The sequence below is a fragment of the Bos indicus genome, chromosome 4, assembly GCF_029378745.1.
Source record: "Bos indicus isolate NIAB-ARS_2022 breed Sahiwal x Tharparkar chromosome 4, NIAB-ARS_B.indTharparkar_mat_pri_1.0, whole genome shotgun sequence".
NCBI classification, from domain to species: domain Eukaryota; kingdom Metazoa; phylum Chordata; class Mammalia; order Artiodactyla; family Bovidae; genus Bos; species Bos indicus.
The window spans coordinates 93,336,631-93,361,881 of record NC_091763.1 but is presented as its reverse complement, the minus strand read 5'-3'; the positions used below and the strand labels follow the sequence as shown (position 1 = coordinate 93,361,881).

The 25,251-nt window shown below is 43.7% G+C and overlaps 1 protein-coding gene and 1 long non-coding RNA gene across 4 annotated transcripts in view; one reads left to right on the top strand and one right to left on the bottom strand.

The window, feature by feature from the left end:
- The window catches only part of LOC139182758 (uncharacterized), a 28,486-nt gene extending 7,342 nt beyond the window's left edge, over positions 1-21,144 (bottom strand). Inside the window, exon 1 of the long non-coding RNA XR_011566310.1 lies at positions 21,037-21,144. This is a non-coding gene — a long non-coding RNA (uncharacterized lncRNA). The remainder of the gene's footprint in view (positions 1-21,036) is intronic.
- The window catches only part of TNPO3 (transportin 3), a 111,366-nt gene that overhangs the window by 10,836 nt on the left and 75,279 nt on the right, over positions 1-25,251 (top strand). The window contains exon 1 of one of the 3 annotated variants that reach the window (XM_019959055.2): positions 21,197-21,636. The exons of 1 other annotated variant lie outside the window; for it this stretch is intronic. In XM_019959055.2, coding sequence (XP_019814614.1) covers positions 21,517-21,636 — 120 coding nt within the window. In that variant the 5' untranslated portion in view covers positions 21,197-21,516. Of the gene's footprint in view, positions 1-21,196; positions 21,637-25,251 lie in introns of those variants that run through there. One more of the 3 variants, XM_019959056.2, reaches the window with a different exon arrangement.

The window sequence follows — 25,251 nt, the reverse complement described above, 5'->3', positions numbered from 1 at the left end:
TAGTGGAGGTGATGGAATTCCAGTTGAGCTATTTCAAATCCTGAAAGATGATGCTGTGAAAGTGCTACACTCAATATGCCAGCAAATTTGGAAAACTCAGCAGTGGCCACAGGACTGGAAAAGGTCAGTTTTCATTCCAATCCCAAAGAAAGGCAATGCCAAAGAGTGCTCAAACTACCACGTAATTGCACTCATCTCACATGCTAGTAAAGTAATGCTCAAAATTCTCTAAGCCAGGCTTTAGCAATACATGAACCGTGAACTTCCAGATGTTCAAGCTGGTTTTAGAAAAGGCAGAGGAACTAGAGATCAAATTGCCAACATCTGCTGGATCATCGAAAAAGTAAGAGAGTTCCAGAAAAACATCTATTTCTGCTTTATTGACTATGCCAAAGCCTTTGACTGTGTGGATCACAATAAACTGTGGAAAATTCTGAAAGAGATGGGAATACCAGACCACCTGACCTGCCTCTTGAGAAACCTGTATGCAGGTCAGGAACCAACAGTTAGAACTGGACATGGAACAACAGACTGGTTCCAAATAGGAAAAGGAGTTCGTCAAGGCTGTATACTGTCACCCTGCTTGTTTAACTTATATGCAGAGTACATCATGAGAAACACTGGACTGGAAGAAGCACAAGCTGGAATCAAGATTGCCAGGAGAAATATCAGTAACCTCAGATATGCAGATGACACCACCCTTATGGCAGAAAGTGAAGAGGAACTAAAAAGCCTCTTGATGAAAGTGCAAGAGGAGAGGGAAAAAGTTGGCTTAAAGCTCAACATTCAGAAAACAAAGATCATGGCATCTGGTCCCATCACTTAATGGGAAATAGATGGGGAAACAGTGGAAACAGTGTCAGACTTTATTGTTTTGGGCTCCAAAATCACTGCAGATGGTGATTGCAGCCATGAAATTAAAAGACACTCTTTGGAAGGAAAGTTATGACCAACCTAGATAGCATATTCTAAAGCAGAGACATTGCTTTGCCAACAAATGTCCATCTAGTCAAGGCTATGGTTTTTCCTGTGGTCATGTATGGATGTGAGAGTTGGACTGTGAAGAAGGCTGAGCACCAAAGAATTGATGGTTTTGAACTGTGGTGTTGGAAAAGACTCTTGAGAGTCCCTTGGACTGCAAGGAGCTCCAACCAGTCCATTCTAAAGGAGATCAGCCCTGGGATTTCTTTGGAAGGAATGATGCTAAAGCTGAAACTCCAGTACTTTGGCCACCTCATGTGAAGAGTTGACTCATTGGAAAAGACTCTGATGCTGGGAGGGATTGGGGGCAGGAGGAGAAGGGGACGACAGAGGATGAGATGGCTGGATGGCATCACTGACTCCATGGACGTGAGTCTGAGTGAACTCCGGGAGTTGGTGATGGACAGGGAGGCCTGGCACGCTGCAATCCACGGGGTTGCAAAGAGCTGGACACGACTGAGCGACTGAACTGAACTGAACTGAAAGCTATTTGAGAAAAAGAAGAGGAGGAGTTTATTAGAAAGATACAGACTTGGGACTTCCCTGGCAGTCCAGTGGTTAAGGCTTCATGCATCCACTGCAGGGGGCACAGGTTTGATCCCTGGTGGGGGAACTAAGATCTCACATGCCTAGCAGCTCAGCCAAAAATAATGAGTCAATCGATCCAGAGACTTGAGCCACATGCCAGACCAATTAAATTAGAAGATCTGGGGATAGCACCCAAGTCCCAGGAACCAGGATTTTTTAAAAAAAGTACAGACTCATGTAACCCATGTACCACTAGGGCGGGGCTGAGCCTGTTGAGCCCTCAAAGTTTGAGAAAAAGAAGTGGGGGAATTGATCAGATATAGACTTGGGAATTACTTGGGAATTCCCTGGCCATCCAGTGGTTAAGGCTCTGTGCTTCAGCTTGGCCCAAAAAAAAATCGATCAATGCTGAAACTGGCCCAGAGGAAGGGTCCTCACAAAATTCCTAATTTGAAGCATTAACACCACCTGGAAACCCTTGGAAAAGAAGACCCTTGGACCACTGAGGAGACCGACTGTATCACAAACTCTGGGGGTGGGGCCCAAAAAACAGTGTTTTAAGGGGATGCTGATGCAGGCTCAAGTTTGAGAACTACTTGGGCACCATGGGGAAGCCAGGAAGTTTCCTCCCCACCTCTGCATGTGTTTCTTTTGGGGCACGTGTTTCCTTTGTTGCTACAGATTTTCTGTTTCGCACATTCTCCCTGACACCTAACAGTAGTCTTCACTGTAGGAAAGTGTTGTTAGTGTTCAGTCACTAAATTGTGTTCTACTCTTTGTGACCCCATGGACTACAGCATGCCAGGCTCCTCTGTCCTTCACGTCTTCCAGAGTTTGCTCAAATCCAAGTCCATTGAATCGGGGATGTTAACTAATCATCTCATCCTCTGTTGCCCTCTTCTCCTTTTGCCTTCAATCTTTCCCGGGATCAGGGTCTTTTCCAATGAGTCGGCTCTTCGAATCAGGTGGCCAAAGTATTGGAGCTTCAGCTTCAGCATAAGTTCTTCCAATGAATATTCAGGGTTGATTTTCTTTAGGGTTGACTGGTTTAATCTCCTTGCAGTTCTAGGGACTCTCAAGAGTCTTCCAGCACCACAATTCAAACACATCAACTCTCTGGCACTCAGCCTTCTTTCTGGTCCAACTTTCCCATCCATACATGACTATTGGAAAACCATAGCTTTGACTATTCAGACCTTTGCTGGCAAAGTGATGTCTTTTCTTTTTAATATGCTATCTAGTTTTGTATAACTTTTCTTCTAAGGAGCAAGCATCTTTTAATATCATGGCTGCAATCACTGTCCACAGTGATTTTGGAGACCAAGACAATAAAATCTGTAGGAAATGGCCACCAGTTCCCAAATTTAAATCTCTTTAGAAGCACTAGCCAAACTGAGACTAGCATCCAGTTCCAACTGAAAATTCTGGGGGAGGAAGTCAGGTGGCCCAGCTTATATCAGCAAGCTCCTCAAGGTTGTTCCTAGTATAACCCTGGAATGGGGTTGGGAAGGGCCAGTTCCCAGAAAAGAGGAGAGAGAAACAGACAAAACAATGAAGATCTCTCATGGGAGCCAAGAGAAGGAAATCTGTGGTGATTAACCACTGAGGGTTTGCCTGGGACTTTCCTAGATTTAGCACTGAGAGCCTAATGTCTTGGGAAACCCCTGGGTCCTGAGCAAACTAGAACAATTGGTCACGTGAGAATTGAAGAGTGGGGTGGGAAGGGAGGGCCTTTCACTCTGGAGAAGTACAAAAGGAAAAGAAGGAGCTGGTGAGATTCTCAAGTGGGGGCATTTGGAGATGGTGTGTTTTGGGTTGTCACCACGACTGGAACTGGGGTGTGCTAGTGATACTTCGTGAGGCTTGAATCACACTTGCACGAGGAAAAATGGTCCTGCCCCAAATGCCAGTAGCTCTCCTGCTGAGAAACTCTCCAGTGACTAAATGAACACACGGCCAACAAACTAGGTGCATATTAGAACCACTTAATCCCTGGTGGCTCAGGCGGTAAAGCGTCTGCCTGCAGTGCAGGAGACCGGGGTTCGATCCCTGGGTTGGGAAGATCCCTTGGAGAAGGAAATGGCAACCCACTCCAGTACTCTTGTCTGGAAAGTTCCACAGACTGAGGAGCCTGGTAGGCTACAGTCCATGGGATCACAAAGAGTCTGACATGCCTGAGTGACTTCACTTTCACTTTCAATCCCGGACCTAGCCCCAGGGCTTCTGATTTAAGTCGTCTAGGGAGGTACCCCGGAGAAGGCAATGGCACCCCACTCCAATACTCTTGCCTGGAAAATCCCATGGATGGAGGAGCCTGGTAGGCTGCCGTCCCTGGGGTCGTGAAGAGTCGGACACGACTGAGCGACTTCACTTTCACTTTTATGCATTGGAGAAGGAAATGGCAGCCCACTCCAGTGTTCTTGCCTGGAGAATCCCAGGGACGGGGGAGCCTGGTGGGCTGCCGTCTATGGGGTCTCACAGAGTTGGACATGACTGAAGCAACTTAGCAGCAGCAGGGAGATACCCAGGCATTGGAGCTGTTTAAAATACCCCCAGGTGATTTTAATGTGCAACTGGGTTGATAGGCGCCATTGAAAATCAAGTGACATCAGAGAGAGATGAGTTTTCGAAAGTGAAGTATTGGGGCGCTGGGGGAGGAGGGAAGTTGGGATGTCTGAGTTTGTAGAGTGATCTAGAAGCCTGGGGGACAATATTGAGGACATTGGATTTGTTCATGGAAATAGGCCCTGGAGTCTGGTTGCAGCAGCATAAAACCAGAGCAGGTATGTGATCAGTGCCTGCTAAGCAGAGTGGCAGGGAGGGTAAGAGTCATAAAGCGGATCTAAATATCTAATTTCTTCAAGAAGCAAGAGCCAGCTGGTAAGCATTTTGGCCCCAGAAAGTATGTCAGTGTTTATTGGTGCTTGGCTGGTGAAGTAGCCAAGTCTTTGGCTTGTTGATTGCCTGGAGAGATCATTAATACACCATTCCTCCTATATTTGAAAAGACTTGGTTTGGGGGTAAGACCTTGTGATTTCTAAGTGTCTCAATAAGACCATAAGTGACAGTTTGACTCCATATCTTTGTAAAATGCTAATTGCTTTACAGCTGCTTCGTGTGGGCGCTAAGTTATGTCCAACTTTCTGGGAGCCCATGGACTGTAGCCCACCAGGCTACTCTGCCCATGGAATTTTCCATGGCAAAAATACTGGAGTGGGTTGCCATTCCTGTCTCCAAGGGATCTTCTTGACCCAGATATCCAAACCAGGTATCCTGCATTGTAGGTGGATTCTTTATTGTCTGAGCCACCAAGGAAGCACTTAGGGTTGTTTACAATGAGCCAAGGCACGTTCATGTGATCTTGTGCCTCCTTGTAAGTTGGATGGGTAAGAATCATGTTCCTTTTGGCAGGGGAATCCAGCTTAGGAAAGTAGTTATTGATACACAGAGTCACATAGGACTTCCCTGTAGCTCAAATGATAAAGAAGCTGCTTGCAATGCGGGAGACCTGGGTTCAATCCCTGGGTCAGAAAGATCCTCTGAAAAAGGGAATGGCAACCCACTCCAGTATTCTTGCTTGGAGAATCCCATAAAGAAGCCTGGTGGACTACAGTTTGTGGGGTGGCAAAGAGTCGGACACGACTGAGCGACTAACACTTACTTAGAGTCACAAAGCTAGAAGAAGGTGCTGCTGGGACTGGTACCTGGGGTCTAATGTTTAGGATAGCCCTCCTTCCACCATGCCATATAAGGAAGAGTTATTTTTTTTTCTCCCTGTAGCCAGCTGGTGTGTGTGTGTGTGGGTGCTCAGGCTTTAAGTTGTGTCTGGCTCTTCGAGACCCCATGGACTACAGCCCGCCAGACTCCTCTGTCTGTGGCATTTTCCAGGAGCCTTCTGCATTTGTGAGGGGAGTGTCATCTTCCATCAGCCTGACTGGGTGACAGTTTGACTTACATCATATGAGCACCAGTGTATTGCTTAATATACTGAAGTAAAGCTGGATTAAAAGTCAATAAACTGTGGATATTATATAACATAAAAAATTAATCTTGTTGTGATAAGGCTACTTTTCCCCTCCTCTATGTCTGGCTTCCAAAGAGAAGAGTTAACCAGGGAAGGAAGACTTTGTGAGGGGTTAAGGAGAAAGAGGGTGCTGCTCAGGTGGCACTAGTGGTAAATGCCAGCCAATGCAGGAGATGCGCAGAAGAGACGTGGGTTTGGTCCTTGGGTTGGGAAGATCTCCTGGAGCAGGAAATGGCAACCCACTCCAGTATTCCTGCCTGGAGAATTCCACGGGCAGTGGAGTCTGGTAGGCTATAGTCCATGAGGCCACAAAGAGTCGGACATGACAGGGCACAAGAAGGAACGAGGGGCAGGTGGGCGGACACTTACTGAACTGTGTATGTTTTTTCTCTACCATTGCCCTTGGGTTCTCTGTACAGTATTTTTTTTTTTTTTTTCCTGAAGAGAGTATCACTTTGTGAATGTTCAGAAAAATTCCAACCTGTGTAGTGTTTTGCCACCCTATTCAGAACATCGCTCTTTGAACAAGGCTCCTTTCGACTGTGGACAGTTAATTCATGTTCTTCCTGCTCCATAGAAATTTACAATCTCTATTCCCCATCCTCCTCTCCCAATTCCTCTCACCAGTTTGAATTTGCTTTGCAAGGGAAATTGGCGGCAAAGCTGCCCATGACTGAGGAAATTCTGAGCTGGAGAGCCACACAAAGGCAAATGCTGTCCTCAGCACGTGAGCCCCGGATGTGGGTTTAATGGAAGGAAAGAGGTTTAATACTGGGTTTATGACTGTCTTGGGTTCTGCAGCTGGAGGAATATGATACAGGATATGTGCCCTATGGGTTGAAGTTGGGCCAGAAGAGGTCTGTGCTGTGCGGCCTTTGGGCCAACAGCCACCAAGATTCTGTTGACAGTGGCTCCTGATGGTTATGACTTCAAGTTTACAGTGTCACTGTTTGGGAAAAAAAAACAACCATGTTGATTTTGAGAAAATATATTTGTTAAAAGTGTAAATAATCATGATAAAGAAAAATTCAAGTCATAGAAACATTATTAATGCATTTAGCAAATATTTATTGTGTTCCTGCCATATGCTGAAAGCACTGGGGATACGACGTTACTGAGAGCTTCTGTGTTAACAGAGGGAAAAGCCAAAAAATAATAAAAATATGGAATGTGTCACGTGGTGATAAATGCTGTGAAGAAATAAACACAAAAAAGAAAGTAGAAAGTAGAAACCACTCAAAAGTCCATCACTGCAACTAACCTGTGTTAACATTCAGTTGAAAATTCTTCCAGATACCTCTCTGCTGCTGCTGCTGCTAAGTTGCTTCAGTCGTGTCCAACTCTGTGCGACCCCATAGACAGCAGTCCACCAGGCTTCCCCGTCCCTGGGATTCTCCAGGAAAGAACACGGGAGTGGGTTGCCATTTCCTTCTCCAATGCATGAAAATGAAAAGTGAAAGTGAAGTCGTTCAGTCGTGTCCAACTCTTCACGACCCCATGGACTGAAGCCCACCAGGCTCCTCCATCCATGGGATTTTCTAGGCAAAAGTACTGGAGTGGCGTGCCATTGCCTTCTCCTTGTTTGTTCTAGAAGATCTTATAGGTCTTCACAGAACCATTGGACTTCAGTTTCATTGGCATTAGATGTTGGGGCATAGACTTGGATTGCTGTGATGTTAAGTGATTTGCCTTAGAAACGAACCAAGATCATTCCATTGTTTTTGAGACTGCACCCAAGTACTTCATTTTGGACTCTTTTGTTGACTCTGAGGGCTACTCCATTTCTTCTAAGGGATTCTTGTCCAAAGTAGTAGATACAATGGCCATCTGAATTAAATTCACTCATTACCATCCATTTTAGTTCTCTGATTCCTAAGATGCTGATATTCAATCTTGCCATCTCCTGCTTCACCACATCCAATTTACCTTGATTCATGGACCTAACATTCCATTTACTGTGCAGTATTGTTCTTTACCGCATTCTTTACTTTCACCACCAGACACATTAACAACTGAGCACTGTGTCCACTCTGGCCCAGCTTCTTCATTATTTCTGGAGTTATTTCTCATCTCTTCCCCAGAAGCATATTGAACACCTATTGACCTGGGGGTCATATCTTTTTGCCTTTTCATATTGTTCATGGGGATCTCAAGGCAAGAATACTGAAATGGTTTGCCATTCCCTTCTCTAGTGAACCATGTTTTGTCAGAAGAAGTTAAGAAGAGGTGGCCAGAATACACAGAAGAATTATACCAAAAAGGTCTTAATGACTTGGATAACCATGGTGGTGTGGTCAGTCACCTAGAGCCAGACATCCTGGAGTGGGAAGTCAAGTGGGCCTTAAGAAGCATCACTACAAACAAAGCTAGTGGAGGTGATGGAATTCCAGTTGAACTATTTCATTCTAAAAGATGATGCTGTGAAAGTGCTGCACTCAATATGCCAGCAAATTTGGAAAATTGAGCAATGGCCACAGGACTGGAAAAAGTCAGTTTTTTTTTTTTTTAAAGGCTTAAAATGTATTTTAATAAGTTCATGTTGCATTATTCATTTCTCAGAAAAACTTCAAAGGTATTAGGGACAAATCAAACATGGTACACCAATAAAAAATGCATAGCATAACTCCCTAAGACAGGCAAAGCTAAGAGCTACCGTCTGACATTCAGCATACAGCAACCCTGTTCTCAAGATTGTACTAGGCCTATCCAGAAAGTTGTGAATGGTAACATCACAGACACAAAAGGGCCATTTCTGGGTTGTCCTTACCCAAGAAAAAGATGAAGGCAAGTTTAACACAAGATTTTTTAAAGATACACTAAATGAAAATCTCTAAGAGAAAACGTCTTCCTTGGGACATGAAAGGGTAATATATGGGACATAACAGAACCGTATGTGTGTTGTCTGTGACCTCTGTGGACATGTGCCTGAATTCCCACCTGGGAGTGATTGGAACAGTGGGGTCAAGGTCACTGGGGGATGTTTGGTTTTTGTGGTATATGTGGCAGGATCTCTGGGGTGAGACAGTGCACTAAGTCGTGTCTGACTCTTGCGACCCCATGGACTGTAGCCTGCCAGGCTCCTCTGTCTATGGGATTCTCCAGGCAAGAATACTGGAGTGGGTTGCCATTTCCTTCTCCAAAAAAGTCAGTTTTATTCCAATCCCAAAGAAAGAAAATGACAAAGAATGTTCAAACTACTGTACAACTGAGCTCATTTCACATGCTAGCAAGATTATGCTAAAAATCCTTCAAGCTAAGCTTCAACAGTACAAGAACTAAGAACTTCCAGATGTACAAGCTGGATTTAGAAAAGGCAGAGGAACCAGGACAATATAAAACCTTGTGCGCACCAGGACCCAGGGACCCCACAAAAGACTGAGCCAGACCTGCCTTTGAGTGTTTGAGTGTCTCCTGAGAAGTCACAGGTCAGCAGTGGCCTGCCGTGGGGACAGGGGCTCTGGCTGCAGCAGATCTGGGAGGCGCAGTGTGGGAGCCCCACTATAGAGCTATCGAGCAGACAACCCACAAAGTGGAGAACAATTATACCAAAGAAGTTCTGGCACTGTGCAAAAGGTTAAGGGCCCACAACAGATTTCCCAACCTGGGGATCCAGCAAAGGGAATGAGAACCCCCAGGGACTTGGACCTTGAAGGCCAGTGGGATTTGATTACAGAACAGGACTAGGGAAACAGACTCTCAGTTCAGTCACTCAGTCGTGTCCAACTCTTTGCAACCCCATGGATTGCAGCGTGCCAGGCCTCCCTGTCCATCACCAACTCCCAGAGCTTACTCAAACTCACGTCCATAGAGTCGGTGATGCCATCCAACCATCTCATCCTCTGTCGTCCCCTTCTCCTCCTGCCCTCAATCTTTCCCAGCATCAGGGTCTTTTCCAATGAGTCAGTTCTTCACATCAGGTGGCCAAAGTATTGGAGTTTCAGCTTCAGCATCAGTCCTTCCAATGAATATTCAGGACTGATTTCTTTTAGGATGGACTGGTTGGATCTCCTTGCAGTCCAAGGGACTCTCAAGAGTCTTCTCCAACACCATAGTTCAAAAGCATCGTTCTTCAGTGCTCAGCTTTCTTTATAGTCCAACTCTTGCATCCATACATGACTACTGGAAAAACCACAGTTTTGACTTTTAGAAAGACCTTTGTTGGAAAAGTAATGTCTCTGTTTTTTAATATGCTGTCTAGGTTTGTCATAGCTTTTCTTCCAAGGAGCAATTGTCTTTTAATTTCACGGCTGCAGTCACCATCTGCAGTGATTTTGGAACCAAAAAAAAAAAAGTTTCTGTTTCCATTTTTTCCCCATCTATTTGCCATGAAGTGATGGGACTAGATGCCATGATCTTAGTGTTTTGAATGTTGAGTCTTAAGTCAGCTTTTTCACTCTCCTCTTTCACTTTCATCAAGAGGCTCTTTAGTTCTTCTTTGCTTTCTGCCATAAGGGTGGTATCATTTGTGTATCTGAGGTTATTGATATTTCTCCCGGCAATCTTGATTCCAGCTTGTGCTTCATCCAACCCAGCATTCCGCATGATATACTCTGCATATAAGTTAAATAAGCAGGGTGACAATATACAACCTTGACATACTCCTTTCCCAATTTGGAACCAGTCTATTGTTCCATGTCCAGTTCTAACTTTTGCTTCTTGACCTGCATACAGATTTCTCAGGAGGCAGGTAAGGTAATCTGGTATTCCCATCTCTTTAAGAATTTTCCACAGTTTGCTGTGATCTACACAGTCAAAGGCTTTGATGTAATCAATAAGGCAGAAATAGATGTTTTTCTGAAATTCTCTTGCTTTTTCTATGATCCAAAGGATGTTGGAAATTTGATCTCTGCCTTTTCTAAATCCAGCTTGAGCATCTGGAAGTTCACAGTTCACATACTGTTGAAGCCTAGCTTGGAGAATATTGAACACTACTTTGCTAGGGTGTGAGATGAGTACATTTGTATGGCAGTTTGAACATTCTTTGGCATTGTTCTTCTTTGGGATTGGAATAAAACTGACCTTTTCTAGTCCTATGGCCACTGCTGAGTTTTCCAAATTTGCTGGCATATTGAGTGCAGCACTTTCACAGCATCATCTTTTAGAATGAAATAATTCAACTGGAATTCCATCACCTCCACTAGCTTTGTTTGTAGTGATGCTTCTTAAGGCCCACTTGACTTCACATTCCAGGATGTCTGGCTCTAGGTGAGTGATCACACCACTGTGGTTATCTGGGTCTTTAAGATCTTTTTTGTATACCTCTTCTCTGTATTCTTGCCACTTCTTCTTAATATCTTCTACATCTGTTAGGTCCATACCATTTCTGTCCTTTATTGTGTCCATCTTTGCATGAAATGTCCCCTTGGTATCTCTAATTTTCTTGAAGAGATCTCAAGTCTTTCCTGTTCTATTATTTTCCTCTATTTCTTTGCACTGATCACTGAGAAAGGCTTTCTTATCTCTTCTTGCTATTCTTTGGAACTCTGCACTCAGATGGGTATATCTTTCCTATTCTCCTTTGCCTTTCACTTCTCTTTCTCAGCTATTTGTAAGGCCTCCTCAGGCAACCATTTTGCCTTTTTCTATTTCTTTTTCTTGGGGATGGTCTTGATCCCTTCCTCCTGTACAATGTCATGAACCTCTGTCCATAGTTCTACAGGCATTCTGTCTATTAGATCTGATCCCTTGAATCTATTTTTCACTTCCACTGTATAATCCTAAGGGATTTTAATTTAGGTCATACTTGAATGGTCTAGTGGTTTTCCCTACTTTCTTCAATTTAAGTCTGAATTTGGCAATAAGAAGTTCATGATCTGAGCCACAGTCAGCTCCCAGTCTTGTTTTTGCTGACTGTATACAGCTTCTCCATCTTTGGCTGCAAAGAATATAATCAATATGATTTCTGCATTGATCATCTGGTGATATCCATGTGTAAAGTCTCCTTTTGTGTTGTTGGAAGAGGGTATTTGCTATGACCAGTGCTTTTGGCAAAACTCTGTTAGCCTTTGACCTCCTTGTTTTTAAGGAGGTCAGCATTACCTCATCATAGTTTGGCCTTAAGCCAAGCTACAGGGAGGGAACACAGCCCCACCCATCAACAGAAAATTGGATTAAAGATTTAATGATCAGGCCCCACCTATCAGAGTAAGACCCAGATTCCCTCAGAGCCAGTCCCACCCATCAGGAAGCTCCCACAAGGCTCTTTTCCTTATCCATCACAGGGCAAACAGAATGGAAACCACAATTACAGAAAACTAAACAAACTGATTTGGAAAAGGCAATGGCACCCCACTCCAGCACTCTTGCCTGGAAAATCCCATGAATGGAGGAACCTGGTGGGCTGCAGTCCATGGGGTCGCCAAGAGTTGGACACAACTGAACGACTTCCCTTTCACTTTTCACTTTCATGCATTGGAGAAGGAAATGGCAACCCACTCCCGTGTTCTTGCCTGGAGAATCCCAGGGACGGGGGAGCCTGGTGGGCTGCCATCTATGGGGTCGCACAGAGTCGGACACGACTGAAGTGACTTAGCAGCAGCAGCAGCAAACAAACTGATTACTTGTATCACAGCCTTGTCTAACTCAATGAAACTATGAGCCATGCTATGTAGGGCCAAGAAAGACCAGTCATGGTGGAGGGGTCTGACAAAACGTGGTCCACTGGAGAAGGGAATGGCAACCCACTGCAGTGTTCTTGCTTTGAGAACCCCATGAACAGTATGAAAAGGCAAAAAATAGGATACTGAAAGAGGAACTCCCCAGGTCAGTAGGTGCCCAGTATGCTACTGGAGATCAGTGGAGAAATAGCTCCAGAAAGAATAAAGAGGCTAAGGCAAAGCAAAAACAACGCCCAGTTGTGGATGTGACTGGTGATGGAAGTAAAGTCTGATGATGTAAAGAACAATATTGCATAGAAAATGGAATGTTAGCTTTATGGATCAAGGTAAATTGGAAATGGTCAAACAGAAGATGGCAAGAGTGAACATCATCAACATTTTAGGAATCAGTGAACTAAAATGGACTGGAACGGGCAAATATAATTCAGATGATCATTATATCTACTACTGTGGGTAAGAACCCTTTAGAAGAAATGGAGTAGCCCTCAAAGTCAACAAAAAGAGTCCGAAATGCAGTACTTGGGTGCAATCTCAGAAATGACAGAATGATCTCTGTTATCAAGGCAAACCATTCACTATCACAGAAATCCAAGTCTCTGCCCCCAACCACTAATGCCAAAGAAGCTGAACGGTTCTATGAAGACCTACAAGATCTTCTATAACTAACACCAAAAAAAGATGTCCTTTTCATTTTAGGGGACTGGAATGCAAAAGTAGGAAGTCAAGAGATACCTGGAGTAACAGGAAATTTGTCTTTGGGGTACAAAATGAAGCAGGGCAAAGGCTAACAGAGTTTTGCCAAGGGAATGCACTGGTCATAGCAAACATACTCTTCCAACAACACAAGAGAAGACTCTACACATGGACATCACCAGATGGTCAATACCAAAATCAGATTGATTATGTTCTTTGCAGCCAAAGATGGAGAAGCTCTATACAGTCAGCAAAAACAAGACCAGGAGCTGATTGTGGCTCAGATCATGAACTCCTTATTGCAAAATTCAGACTTAAATTGAAGAAAGTAGGGAAAACCACTAGTCTGTTCAGGTATGACCTAAATCAAATCCTTTACCATTATACAATGGAAGTGACAAATATATTCAAGGGATTAGATCTAATAGATAGAGTGCCTAAAGAAGCATGAGCAGAGGTTCATAACACTGTACAGCAGGCAGTGGTCAAAACCATCCCAAAGAAGAAGAAATGCAAAAATGCAAAATGGTTGCCTGAGGAGGCCTTACAAATAGCTGAGAAAGAGAAGTGAAAGGCAAAGGAGAAAAGGAAAGATATACCCATCTGAGTGCAGAGTTCCAAAGAATAGCAAGAAGAGATAAGAAAGCCTTCCTCAGTGATCAGTGCAAAGAAATAGAGGAAAATAATAGAACAGGAAAGACTTGAGATCTCTTCAAGAAAATTAGAGATACCAAGGGGACATTTCATGCAAAGATGGACACAATAAAGGACAGAAATGGTATGGACCTAACAGATGTAGAAGATATTAAGAAGAAGTGGCAAGAATACAGAGAAGAGGTATACAAAAAAGATCTTAAAGACCCAGATAACCACAGTGGTGTGATCACTCACCTAGAGCCAGATATCCTGGAATGTGAAGTCAAGTGGGCCTTAAGAAGCATCACTACAAACAAAGCTAGTGGAGGTGATGGAATTCCAGTTGAATTATTTCATTCTAAAAGATGATGCTGTGAAAGTGCTGCACTCAATATGCCAGCAAATTTGGAAAACTCAGCAGTGGCCATAGGACTAGAAAAGGTCAGTTTTATTCCAATCCCAAAGAAGAACAATGCCAAAGAATGTTCAAACTGCCGCACAATTGCACTCATCTCACACGCTAGTAAAGTAATCCTCAAAATTCTCTAAGCCAGGCTTCAGTGATACATGAACCGTGAACTTCCAGATGTTCAAGCTGGTTTTAGAGAAGGCAGAGGACCCAGAGATCAAATTGCCAACATCCGTTGGATCACTGGAAAAGCAAGAGAGTTCCAGAAAAACATCTACTTCAGCTTCACTGACTACACTAAAGCCTTCCCCTGTATACCTAACCACCTTACCTGCCTCCTGAGAAATCTGTATGCAGGTCAAGAAGCAACAGTTAGAATTGGACATGGAACAATGCAGTGGTTCCAAACTGAGAAAGGAGTACATCAAGCTGTATATTGTCACCGTGCTTATTAAACTTATAGGCAGAGTACAACATGTGAAATGCTGGATTGGATGAAGCACATGCTGGAATCAAGATTGCCAGGAGAAATATCAATAACCTCAGATATGCAGATGACACCACCTTTATGGCAGAAAGCGAAGAGAAACTAAAGAGCCTCTTGATGAAAGTGAAAGAACAGAGTGGAGTATTTTCTCTCATTTTGCGGGTGATTATTTCACCCTCTTAATAGTGCTCTTTGAGACACAAGTTTTTAGATTTGATGAAGTCCAATTTATCTATTTTTCCTTTTGTTAACTGTGCTTTGGTGCCATATCTAAGGAACCATTGTTTAGTCAAAGATCATGAAGACATACGCCTGTTTTCTTCTGGCTTAAAACTCAACATTCAAAAAACTAAGATCATGGCATCTGGTTCCATCACTTCATGGCAAATACATGGGAAAATAATGGAAAGTGGTGAGAGACTTTATTTTCTTGGGCTCCAAAATCACTGCAGATGGTGACTGCAGCCATGAAATTAAAAGACTCTTGCTCCTTGGGAAAAAAAAGCTATGACAAACCTAGTCAGCATATTAAAAAGCAGAGACATTACTTTACTATTAAAGGTCCATATAATCAAAGCTATTTTATTTCCAGTAGTCATGTATGGATGTGAGAGTTGGACCACAAACAAAGCTGAGTGCTGTAGAATTGATGCTTTTGAATTGTGGTGTTGGAGAAAACTCTTGAGAGTCCCTTGGACTGCCAGGAGATCCAACCAGTCCATCCTAAAGGAAATCAGTCCTGAGTATTCATTGGAAGCACTGACGCTGAAGCTGAAACTCCAATACTTTGGCCACCTGATGTGAAGAACTGACTCATTGGAAAAGACCCTGATGCTGGGAAAGATTGAGGGCAGGAGGAGAAGGGGATGACAGAGCATGAGATGGTTGGATAGCATCACTGACGCAATGGACATGAGTTTGAGTAAGCTCTGGGAGTTGGTGATGGACAGGGAGGCCTGGCACGCTGCAGTCCATGGGGTTTCAAAGAGTTGGACATAACTGAGCAACTGAACTGAACTTAGAGGAACCAGAGATCAAATTGCCAACATTCACTGGATCAAAGAAAAAGCAAGAGAATTTTAGAAAAATATCTATTTCTGCTTCATAGACTGTGCTAAGGACTTTGACTCTGTGGACCACAACAAACTATGGAAAATTCTTAAAGAAATGGGAATACCAGACCAAGTTACCTGCCTCCTGAGAAACCTGTATTCAGGACAAGAAGTAACAGAACCAGACATGGAACAACAGACTGGTTCAAAATTGGAAAAGGAATAGGTCAAGGCTGTATTTTGTCACCCTGCTGATTTGACATCTATGTGGAGTGTATCATGTGAATTGCCACCCTTTATGAATCACAAGCTGGAATCAAGATTGCTGGGAGAAATATCAACAACCTCAGGTATGCAGATGATACTACTCTAATGGCAGAAAGTGAAGAGGAACTGAAGAGACCTTTGATGAAGGTGAAAATAGTGAGAAAGCTTATTTAAAACTTAACATTCAAAAAACTAGGTTCATATCATCTGGTCCCATTACTTCATGGCAAATAGATGGGGGAAAAGTGGAAACAGTGGCAGATATTATTTTCTTGGGCTCCAGAATCACTCCAGATTGTGATCACAGCCATGAAATGAAAAGATGCTCACTCTTTGGAAGGAAAGCTATGACAAACCTAGACAGCGTATTAAAAAGCAGAGATATCACTTTGCCAACAAAGGCCGTCTAGTCAAAGGTATGGTTTTTCCAGTGGTCATGTATGGATGTGAGAGTTGGATCATAAAGAAGGCTGAGCACCTAAGAATTGATGCTTTTGAACTGTGATGTGAGAGAAGACTCTTGAGCGTCCCTTGGACAGCAAGGAGATCAAACTGGTCAATCCTAAAGGAAATCAGTCCTGAATATTCATTGGAAGGACTGATCCTGAAGCTGAAGCTTCAATACTTTGGCCACCTGATGCAAACAACCAACTCATTGGAAAAGACCCTGATGCTGGGAAAGATTGAGGGCAAGAGGAGAATGGGGTTACAGAGGATGAGATGGTTGGATGGCATCACCGACTCAATGGACATGAGTTTGAGCAAACTCCCGGAGATAGTGAAGGACAGGGAAGCCAGGCATGCTGCAGTCCATGGGATCAGAAAGAATTGGACAGGACTTAGGGACTGAACAACAACTCATCCCTTATCAGATATTTGATTTGCAAGTATTTTCTCTCATTTTGTGGGTTGTCATTTTATTCTTTTAATATTGTTCTTTGAGACACACAAAATTTTGGTTTTGATGAAGTAGAGTTTATCTATTTTTCCTTTTGTTAATTGGGCTTTTGGTGCCACATCTAACAAACCACTGTCTAATCCAAGTTCATGAAGATATACTCCTGTTTTCTTCTAACAGTTTCATAATTTTAGCTCTTACATTTATTTTTTATTTTTTTTAAAAATATGGTGCAAGGTAGGTCAAACATCATTCTTTTACTTGTGGATATTAATATACCTTTTAAACTGTAATGAGTAACTTGTATTTCTTTGCATTTAGACTATAAACTCCATGAGGGCAGAGACCAAGATGGTCTTACTAAATTTTTAATGAATAGATGAATTAGGTAACCAAAATATCAAGTTTCTTTCCTTTATATAGAGTACCGTACCTGTTTTCATTGCAACCCTAGTAGTTATAATCCCTTGACAATAACAATTCAGAAACAAACTAATACACAGGATGTTAGAGATGGTATTCTTTAACAGGTTCTGGAGCCAAATTGATTTGGATCAAATCCTGATTTTCATTCAAGAAATTTGTAACGTTTGGCAGATTACATAACCTAGTTCTTATTCTTTAAAATGGGGATTTAGTTTCTATTTACTGTTAAAAGGATTAAATAAGACCTTGTAACTACAGTGCTTCACACATTTTAAGAATTTATCAAATCTTACTCAATGAAACTAGGCCATGCCATGTGCGGCCACCCAAGAGGGGCAGGTCATGGTGGAGAGGTCTGACAGAATGTGGTTCACTGGAGAAGGGAATGGCAAACCACTTCAGTATTCTTGCCTTGAGAACCCCATGAACAGTATGAAAAGGCAAAATGATAGGATACTGAAAGAGGAACTCCCTAGGTCGGTAGGTGCCCAATATACTACTGGAGATCAGTGGAGAAATAACTTCAGAAAGAATGAAGGGATGTAGCCAAAGCAAAACAACTCCCAGTTGTGGATGTGACTGGTGATAGAAGCAAGGTCCGATGCTGTAAAGAGCAATATTGCATAGGAACCTGGAATGTCAGGTCCATGAATCAAAGTAAATTGGAAGTGGTCAAACAGGAGATGGCAAGAGTGAACGTCGACATTCTAGGAATCAGTGAACTAAAATGGACTGGAATGGGTGAATTTAACTCAGATGACCATTATATCTACTACTGTGGGCAGGAATCCCTCAGAAGAAATGGAGTAGCCATCATGGTCAACAAAAGAGTCTGTAATGCAGTACTTGGATGCAATCTCAAAAACGACAGAATGATCCCTATTTGTTTCCAAGGCAAACCATTCAATATCACGGTAATCCAAGCCTATGCCCCAACCAGTAATGCTGAAGAAGCTGAAGTTGAACAGTTCTATGAAGACCTACAAGACCTGCTAGAACTAACACCCCAAAAAGATGTCCTCATTATTATAGGGGACTGGAATGCAAAAGTAGGAAGTCAAGAAACACTTAGAGTAACAGGCAAATTTGGCCTTGGAGTACAGAATGAAGCAGGGCAAAGGCTAACAGAGTTTTGCCAAAAGAATGCACTGGTCATAGCAAACACCCTCTTCCAACAACACAAGAGAAGACTCTATACATGGACATCATGAGATGTTCAACACAGAAATCAGACTGAATATATTCTTTGCAGCCAAAGATGGAGAAGCTCTATACAGTCAGCAAAAACAAGACCTGGAGCTGACTGTGGCTCACATCATGAACTCCTTATTGCCAAATTCAGACTTAAATTGAAGAAAGTGGGGAAGACCACTAGACCATTCAAGTATGACCTAAATCAAATCCCTTATGACTACACAGTGGAAGTGAGAAATAGATTTAAGGGACTAGATCTGATAGACAGAGTGCCTGATGAACTATGGACGAAGGTTCGTGACATTGTACAGGAGACAGGGATCAAGACCATCCCCATGGAAAAGAAATGCAAAAAAGCAAAATGGCTGTCTGGGGAGGCCTTACAAATAGCTGTGAAAAGAAGAGAAGCAAAAAGCAAAGGAGAAAAGGAAAGATATAAGCATCTGAATGCAGAGTTCCAAAGAATAGCAAGGAGAGATAAGAAAGCCTTCCTCAGTGATCAAAGAAATAGAGGAAAACAACAGAATGGGAAAGACTAGAGATCTCTTCAAGAAAATTAGAGATCCCAAGGGAACATTTCATGCAAAGATGGGCTCAATAAAGGACAGAAATTGTATGGACCTAACAGATGCAGAAGATATTAAGAAGAGGTGGCAAGAATACACAGAAGAACTGTACAAAAAAGATCTTCACAACCAAGATAATCACGATGGTGTGATCACTCACTTAGAGCCAGACATCCTGGCTCTAGGAATGTGAAGTCAAGTGGGCCTTAGAAAGCATCACTACGAACAAAGCTAGTGGAGGTGATGGAATTCCAGTTGAGCTATTTCAAATCCTGGAAGATGATGCTGTGAAAGTGCTGCACTCAATATGCCAGCAAATTTGGAAAACTCAGCAGTGGCCACAGGACTGGAAAAGGTCAGTTTTCATTCTAATCCCAAAGAAAGGCAATGCCAAAGATTGCTCAAACTACCACACAATTGCACTCATCTCACTTGCTAGTAAAGTAATGCTCAAAATTCTCCAGGCCAGGCTTTAGCAATACGTGAACCGTGAACTTCCAGATGTTCAAGCTGGTTTTAGAAAAGGCAGAGGAACCAGAGATCAAATTGCCAACATCCGCTGGATCATCAAAAAAGCAAGAGAGTTCCAGAAAAACATCTATTTCTGCTTTATTGACTATGTCAAAGCCTTTGACTGTGTGGATCACAATAAACTGTGGAAAATTCTGAAAGAGATGGGCATACCAGACCACCTGATCTGTCTCTTGAGAAACCTATATGCAGGTCAGGAAGCAACAGTTAGAACTGGACATGGAACAACAGACTGGTTCCAAATAGGAAAAGGAGTACGCCAAGCCTGTATATTGTCACCCTGCTTATTTAACTTATATGCAGAGTACATCATGAGAAACGCCGGGCTGGAAGAAGCACAAGCTGGAATCAAGATTGCCGGGAGAAATATCAATAACCTCAGATATGCAGATGACACCACCCTTATGGCATAAAGTGAAGAGGAACTAAAAAGCCTCTTGAGGAAAGTGAAAGAGGAGAGGGAAAAAGTTGGCTTAAAGCTCAACGTTCAGAAAACAAAGATCATGGCATCTGGTCCCATCACTTCATGGAAAATAGATGGGGAAACAGTGTCAGACTTTATTTTTGGGGGCTCCAAAATCACTGCAGATGGTGATTGTAGCCATGAAATTAAAAGAGGCCTACTCCTTGGAAGGAAAGTTATAACCAACCTAGATAGCATATTCAAAAGCAGAGACATTACTTTGCCAACAAATGTCCATCTAGTCAAGGCTATGGTTTTTCCAGTAGTCATGTATGGATGTGAGAGGTGGACTGTGAAGAAAGCTGAGCGCCGAAGAACTGATGCTTTTGAACTGTGGTATTGGAGAAGACTCTTGAGAGTCCCTTGGACTGCAAGGAGATCCAGCCAGTCCATTCTAAAGGAGATCAGTCCTGGGTGTTCATTGGAAGGACTGATGCTAAAGCTGAAACTCCAATACTTTGGACACTTCATGCGAAGAGTTGACTCACTGGAAAAGACTCTGATGCTGGGAGGGATTGGGGGCAGGAGGAGAAGGGGACGACAGAGGAGGAGAAGGGGACGACAGAGGAGGAGAAGGGGACAACAGAGGAGGAGATGGCTGGATTTGAGTGAACTCCGGGAGTTGGTGATGGACAGGGAGGCCTGGCGTGCTGCCATTCATGGGGTAGCAAAGTCGGACGACTGAGCGACTGAGGTGAACTGAACTGAACAGTTATTTATTATTGCAAAGGAGACATAGCAATGTTTGGAAATTTTCTCCCTAGTACGGATTCCAAGATTTGTATATTCTTTTGTGTATTCAGAATTGTTGTAGAATTGATGTTTGATTCAGTATGAAAGGTATACACAAAAACACAATTCAGTGTGTTTGTGCAAATACTCTGGACTCAGTGTCCTGAGCAATAGAATTACACCCTTTTGGGTGTTAAGAATTTCGTGGATAGAGGGTTCTAGGTATTTTCTATTTTTTTTCAACATGGCACATTTCCCAGGTTTGTACGCTAGTTATTTGATTGTATGTCTGTCACCTCCATTAGAGTCAGTATACAAATTCTGTCTTAAGTCATCCATGGCTTTCCAGTACAGTCAGTGTCAGGCCACAGTTGAATTGACTCGACTTGTCCACGGGGGTCCTAAAGGATTCTCTGGGAAGGGCTGAAAAAGTCGGAAGGGGGAAGAAAGGGGGAAAGCTGTACAGGTGTGCGCGCCACGAGGATCGCAGAGCCCCAGTCCCAAGCAAGAAATGCAGAGATCCACTTCTTACCGGCTCCTGTCCCTGTAGGGTCACTTCCGGCGGGGGGCGGGGCGGGGAGAAAAGAGGAGGCGTGCCGGCACGGAGGCCGTTTACAACGCACCAGACGGAAGTGTGCCGAAGATTTTGGTGCTGCTGCTTCCGGTCCGGGTAAAGCTGTTGAGGTAAGCTTCGTGGTCTCTGTCTTGCCCGGACAGCCTTCGGAGGGCAAGTCAGCAGGTCAGGAAGCTAGCACCGGCGTCTGGATTCAGAAGTGTGGAGTCTTGTGGGAAGATCGGAAAAACGACCAGGAACTTGAATACAATCTAACCTGTGTTTCCGAGGGGGTAACTTCCACGAGGAACCCATCTGCCCTGGTAACGGCCAAAGAGGAGATGGCGCCAGTCAGGGAGCGGCCGTGGCCGACACAGTGAGGAAGCGCGAGGGCGGAGCAATCGGAGGAGCCTCGGGAGAAGAGCCAGAACCGTCGCTGCCGCCACCACCGCTACCACCATGGAAGGAGCAAAGCCGACACTGCAGCTCGTGTACCAGGCAGTGCAGGCGCTGTACCACGACCCAGATCCCAGCGGAAAGGAACGCGCCTCGTTTTGGCTTGGGGAGCTGCAGCGTTCGGTGAGGGGCCGGGAGAGGCCGTTCTGCGCCGCGGGGCAAGGGCGGGATAGGACCTAGGCTCGAGCTGGAGTCCAGCGGTTGGCCTTGTGAGGTCTTCCTTGGGGAGGAGCTGCTCCCGCGGGGTGGGGCTGCGAACCTACATCGCCGCCGCTTTTCGGAAACTAGTTGCACTGGTCGGTCGCGAAGTGGCCCTTTCCCCTCCCCGTAGAATGTGATTTGTAAGTCCTATACTTCTTGCTTGTGGCTTCGATCTGTTCCTCTTAAGTTTTACACTTGCTGCTACTTGCTTCTTAGGCCTTGCTTTTCTGTTTTGTCTTTCTTCAACCAAATCCAATCCCGGTCTTTCTCCATCTTCTAAGGATGCTTTATCCGTCTCTCTTCGATGTCTAGGTGTTACGCCCGGTAATTCCTTTCCAGTCGTAGCTTACACCTTAACTGTTCTTTGCTGCTCTTCACTCTAGTTTGAGTATTGTATTCTCGTAGCTTCTCACGTTTCTGGATCCTTATCCACGTGAGTTTTTCTTGTGTTTGGGAGCGCAACATAAAAAAAATCAATTTTGGTTTCAGAAAATCTTTGCAGTTCTTTAATCTTCTCTTTCTCCTGAGTTTTACCTTCTTTGTAAGATATAGATATCAAAGCTGCCTTGATTATTACAGATAATCGTGTCAGCATCCAATGAGGGGGTTAATTTATTGCAACCTATTATATGCATTGTATTTTGCGCATTTGAATCACGTGCATTATGCTTCCTCCCCTAATTTTCCCACTTACCTTTGCTTTGCTTTAATTCTGTGTGGGTATGTATACTTGGTGATCTTGTTGACTTTACCTTTCTTATTTTTGCATTTCATATGCCTAAGCATATTTTTAAATTTGCCCCCTCCCTTCCCATTTCTTTTTTAAAACTCAAAACTAGTACTTAAAGATGCTCTGCCCTTTTGAGGGCTCCTTGGCTGTAAGTGCATAATAAGTATTTTAAAATTGGCTACCTTGACTTTGAATATTACACTTAAAAAAAAAAAAAAATCGGAAACTCAAGTCCTGGATGACCCCATGAGAGGAGAAAGGAATATAACTCATTGTAGGCTACATAAGAAAATCATTCTTATATGGTCTTAGATGTTGTTGTTATTTAGTTGTTAAGTTGAATCTGACTCTTGCGACCTCAAGGACTGTGGCCTGCCAGGCTCCTCTGTCCATGAGATTTCCCAGGCAAGAAGAATACTGGAGTGAGTTTCTATTTTTCTTCTCCAGAGAATCTTCTAGACTCAGGGATTGGGCCTGCTTCTGTATTGGCAGGCAGATAGATTCTTTACTACTGAAGAAGCCATCAGGGGTCTTAGTGTTTAGTTAGTTTTTGTGATCTGGGAAATAACCTCAGATATGCAGATGACACCACCCTTATGGCAGAAAGCGAAGAAGAACTAAAGAGCCTCTTGATGAAAGTGAAAGAGGAGAGTGAAAAAGTTGGCTTAAAGCTCAACATTCAGAAAACTAAGATCATGGCATTTGGTCCCATCACTTCATGGGAAATAGATGGGGAAACAGTGGAAACAGTGGCTGACTTTATTTTTTTGGGCTCCAAAATCACTGCAGATGGTGATTGCAGCCATGAAATTAAAAGACACTTTCTCCTTGGAAGGAAAGTTATGACCAACCTAGATAGCATATTCAAAAGCAGAGACATTACTTTGTCAGCAAAGGTCCGTCAAGTCAAGGCTCTGGTTTTTCCAGTGGTCATGTATAGATGTGATAGTTGGACTATAAAGAAAGCTGAGCACCGAAGAATTGATGCTTCTGAACTGTGGTGTTGGAGAAGACTCTTGAGAGTCCCTTGGACTGCAAGGAGATCCAGCCAGTCCATCCTAAAGGAGATGAGTCCTGGGTGTTCATTGGAAGGACTGATGTTGAAGCTGAAACTCCAATCCTTTGGCCACCTGATGCAAAGAGCTGACTCATTTGAAAAGACCCTGATACTGGGAAAGATTGAGTCCGGGAGGAGAAGGGGACGACAGAGGATGAGGTGTTTGGATGGCATCACCGACTCAATGGACTTGAGTTTGGGTAAACTCCAGGAGTTGGTGATGCACAGGGAGGCCTGGCGCGCTGCAGTTCATGGGGTAGCAAAGAGTTGGACATGACTGAGCGACTGAACTGGACTGGACTGAACTGTGATCTGGGAAGCCACATGTCCCTGATCTTAAAGTTTTCAAGGTAAAAGTAGGAGAAATGCTTCACCACACCAAAAGCCAGCTCTTCTTTACCAAACCTGCTTATTGTATTTTAAATCAGTGTTTGAGTGCTTACCATGTACCAGCTACTAGGTGTTGGTATATGGAAATGAACCAGACAAAAAAAATTTTGCTGCCATGGAATATTTGTAATGTTTAAGTTAATACCTGCAAAGAGCTTAACAAATTTCTTGAAACCTATAACTCGAAATATGTTAGTAATTGCTACTTAAATATTAGCTATTTACTTTCCACTAGTTCAACATTCAGAAAACTAAAATCATGGCATCTGGTCCCATCACTTCATGGCAAATAGATGGGGAAACAGTGACAGACTTAATTTTTTTGGGCTCCAAAATCACTGCAGATGGTGACTGCAGCCAAGAAATTAAAAGACGCTTACTCCTTGGAATGGAGAAGGCAATGGCACCCCCCTCCAGTACTCTTGCCTGGAAAATCCCATGGACGGAGGAGCCTGGTAGGCTGCAGTCCATAGGGTCGATAGGAGTTGGACACGACTGAGCAACTTCCCTTTCACTTTTCACTTTCATGCATTGGAAAAGGAAATGGCAACCCACTCCAGTGTTCTTTCCTGGAGAATCCCAGGGACGGGGGAGCCTGGTGGGCTGCCGTCTATGGGGTCGCACAGAGTCGGACACGACTGAATCGACTTAGCAGCAGCAGCAGCAACTCCTTGGAAGGAAAGTTATGACCAACCTGCTGCTGCTAAGTCACTTCAGTTGTGTCCGACTCTGTGTGACCCCATAGACGCTAGCCCACCGGGCTCCCCCGTCCCTGGGATTCTCCAGGCAAGAACACTGGAGTGGGTTGCCATTTCCTTCTCCAACGCACGGAAGTGAAAAGTCAAAGTGAAGTCGCTCAGTTGTGTCCGACTCTTCTCGACCCCATGGACTGCAGCCTACCAGGCTCCTCCGTCCATGGGATTTTCCAGGCAAGAGTACTGGAGTGGGGTGCCATTGCCTTCTCCGTGACCAACCTAGACAGCATATTAAAAAGCAGAGACATTACTTTGTCAACACAGGCCATCTAGTCAAGGCTATGGTTTTTCCAGTGGTCATGTATGGATGTGAGAGTTGGACTATAAAGAAAGCTGAGCATTGAAGAATTGATGCTTTTGAATTGTGGTGTTGGAGAAGACTCTTGAGAATCCCTTGGACTGCAAGGAGATCCAGCCAGTCCATCCTAAAGGAAATCAGTCCTGGGTGTTCATTTTGAAGCTGAAACTCCAATACTTTGGCCACCTGATGTGAAGAGCTGACTCATTTGAAAAGACCCTGATGTTGGGAAAGATTGAGGGTGGGAGGAGAAGGGGACGATAGGGGAAGAGATGGTTAGATTGCATCACCGACTCAATGGACGTGA